This window comes from Danio aesculapii, chromosome 16 (genome assembly GCF_903798145.1).
Source record: "Danio aesculapii chromosome 16, fDanAes4.1, whole genome shotgun sequence".
In the NCBI taxonomy this organism is placed as follows: domain Eukaryota; kingdom Metazoa; phylum Chordata; class Actinopteri; order Cypriniformes; family Danionidae; genus Danio; species Danio aesculapii.
The window spans coordinates 2,724,020-2,727,203 of record NC_079450.1 but is presented as its reverse complement, the minus strand read 5'-3'; the positions used below and the strand labels follow the sequence as shown (position 1 = coordinate 2,727,203).

Here is a 3,184-nt window from a genome sequence, read left to right as displayed (position 1 = left end):
TGTTACCCAAAAATAATCAGACTATGTACCATAAAGTAATATATATGTAATCTGAAAGTAGTGAGATTACATTACTTAAAATGAGTAATCTAACAGATCACAGTATATTACTGACTGCAAATGTTGTCATGTAATCTGTAATGAGTAACTGATTACATTTCATCAGTAATCCAGCATCTCTGTGTGTCATGTGTTGTTGTGCAGGACTCTGGAGAGTGAAGATCTGCGTAAGGACTTTATTTCTCCACCGGTTGCGCTTGATGGTGTCCCTCTGGTTTATCCTGAAGCCGATCAGCCCTGGATCGGCCGACGCATCGATTATCTGCTGTATCGAGAGAAATCCGGGCACAGAACCGTGAGTTTGAGCTCAATAATCGCCTTTCTCTGCTCTAACATTGAACCAAGTCACACGTTTAGTTTCACACACAAACAGACCAATCAAAACAGACTTTGCCAGCTGACCAATCAGAACAGAATTGGCTCTAAGTCTAACCAAATAGTGCATTAATGAATTAATAAAATAATTATAATACATATAACTAGTAGGTAAAAAGCATAGATTGTTAATATTATTACTAATAATAATGGAGTGACACGGTGGCTGAGAGGTTTACACTGTGGCCTCACGGCAAGAAGGTCACTGGTTCGAGTCTGGGTCAGTTGTCATTTCTGTGTGGAGTTTGCATGTTCTCCCCGTGTTGGCGTGGGCTTCCTCTGGGTGCTTCGGTTTCCCCCACAGTCCAAACATATGCGCTATAGGGGAATTGATTACCTAAATTGGCTGTAGTGTGTGTGTGTGTGTGTGTGTGTGTGTGTGTGTGTGTGTGTGTGTGTGTGTGTGTGTGTGTGTGTGTGTATAAGTGTTTCCCAGTACTGAGTTGCAGCTGGACGGGCATCCACTGTGTAAAGCATAGTTGGCGGTTCATTTTGCTGTGGCGACCCCTGACGATAAGGGAACTAAGCCGAAGGAAAATGAATAATAATAATAATAATAATAATAGTATTGGCAGTTGTGGTAGTATTTATAGTAGTAATAATAGTAATAATAATCTGTGCATTTTCCTACTGTTTATTTATGAGTTAAAAAACATACTTATCAATAAACAGTAGAATAATTAATACATTGTTATTATTATTATTAATACTATTAATACTGTTAATACTACTACTGCTGATAATACTACTACTACTCCTACTAATAATAATAATAATAATAAAAATAATTAATGCATTTTCCTACTGTTTATTTATAATCAAGTTAAAAAAATTATTTCTAAGTAAACCGTAGGAAAATGCAATAATTATTATTATTATGACATTATTATTATTATTACTATGACTAAATGTTACATTTAGGGGCATTTCAGTTGCATTTACTCTATTTAGTTGTATTTTTTTACTGTTTATTTAAATGTACGTTTTTTTACTTACCTCTAAATAAACAGTAGCATGCATTATTATTACTACTACTACTACTACTACTACTAATGATAATAAAAAATAATTTCTGCATTTTCCTACAGTTTATTTATATTATTGTTAATGTTAATTAAGGCATTTATAATAATAAACATAATAAAATAAAATGAGACGATTGTATTAAACAAATAGCAGTTTGACTCTTATATTCTTGTGTTTGAAATGAAAGTCTCAGAACTGATATATGGTTGTTGCTAGAAGGGATACAGCTGTGGCCGTAAGTTAACTATAATTATTTATTCATTCATTCATTCATTTTCTTGTCGGCTTAGTCCCTTTATTAATCCGGGGTCGCCACAGTGGAATGAACCGCCAACTTATCTAGCACATGTTTTACGCAGCCCTTCCAGCTGCAACCCATCTCTGGGAAACATCCATACACACTCATACACTATGGACATTTTAGCCTACCGAATTCACCTGTACCGCATGTCTTTGGACTGTGGGGGAAACCGGAGCACCCGGAGGAAACCCATGCGAACGCAAGGAGAACATGCAAACTCCACACAGAAACGCTAACTGACCCAGCTGAGGCTCGAACCAGCGACTTTCTTGCTGTGAGGTGACAGCACTACCTACTGCGCCACTGCGTCACCCCTGTAATTATTTATATAATTTATTAAATTACCCATTAAATTGTAATTTATCAACATCTCCCACCACTCTAACCCTCACAGTAATATAAAAACAGTAAATATACAGAGTATTATTCACATTATCAATTAAATTACCCATTAATTGTATTGTATTTTAAAGTCTACTCCTATCCCAACCCTCACAGAGATGTAAAAACAGTCATTATAACAAGTATTTCTCATATCGTTTATTAAATTACCCAGTAAATTGTATTTCATTAATGTCTACCTGATATATCTGTTATTTAGTTATTTATTTGTTTGTTTTTGTCTTGTTCAGGAAGTGGAGGAGCTGACATACGTGACTCAGCTGGCCGGACTGACGGATCATATTCCAGTGGGCTTCAGACTCTCGGTGTCTCTGGATTCAGAGCAAAACTGAGGAACATTACAACACCACCTCTGATCAGCAATTCACTCAAATAATTCACCCAAAATCTGCATCTCGTTATTATTCATTCACTGTCGCGTGGGTTTAGAATAACAAGAGCCAGAGGGAATCATTTTGAGTGAATCATTTTCTCCAAAGTCCATCAATATAAGGGAAGACACTAGTTTTTTTAATGCTCGGCATGTGGAGAAACACCAAATATCACTTTGTAAATCACTATATGAACAAAAGCAATAGTCTCTGACACTCTCTCCTATGCATTACACACACACACGCTTCAATTCTGTTTTCTATGACACTTTTTCATGACAGAATGATTTTGGAAATATATTTTAATAAAAGGGTAGAAGTTTTTTCATAACATGCGTTTCTTTGAGTTTTGTTCTCTTATTGAGTAATCTGACTATATTAAGCAGGAATTATTATATTAAATTGGTCTTTGTTGAATCAGAACTGTAGCTGCCAGCAAGTTTTTGGCTAATTTTAGATAGTTATGATTCAACAAAGACTAATTTAATATAATAATCTGTGTAACTGTCACATGGTCCCCCACTGAAGCTAAGCAGGGCTGAGCCCGGTCAGTACCAGGATGGGAGACCAGATGGGAAAGCTAGGTTGCTGTTGGAAGTGTTATTGTTAGTGAGGCCAGCAGGGGGCGCTCAACCTGAGGTCTGTGTGG

The 3,184-nt window shown here is 36.3% G+C and overlaps 1 protein-coding gene across 2 annotated transcripts in view; it reads left to right on the top strand.

Annotated features, from left to right (window-relative positions):
- smpd5 (sphingomyelin phosphodiesterase 5) overlaps positions 1-2,823 on the top strand; it is a 14,169-nt gene extending 11,346 nt beyond the window's left edge. For both annotated transcript variants that reach the window (XM_056474622.1, XM_056474621.1), the window contains exons 7-8: positions 205-355; positions 2,395-2,823. In XM_056474622.1, the coding sequence (XP_056330597.1) occupies positions 205-355; positions 2,395-2,496 (253 nt within the window). In that variant the 3' untranslated portion in view covers positions 2,497-2,823. The remainder of the gene's footprint in view (positions 1-204; positions 356-2,394) is intronic.
- Positions 2,824-3,184: the final 361 nt, after the last annotated feature.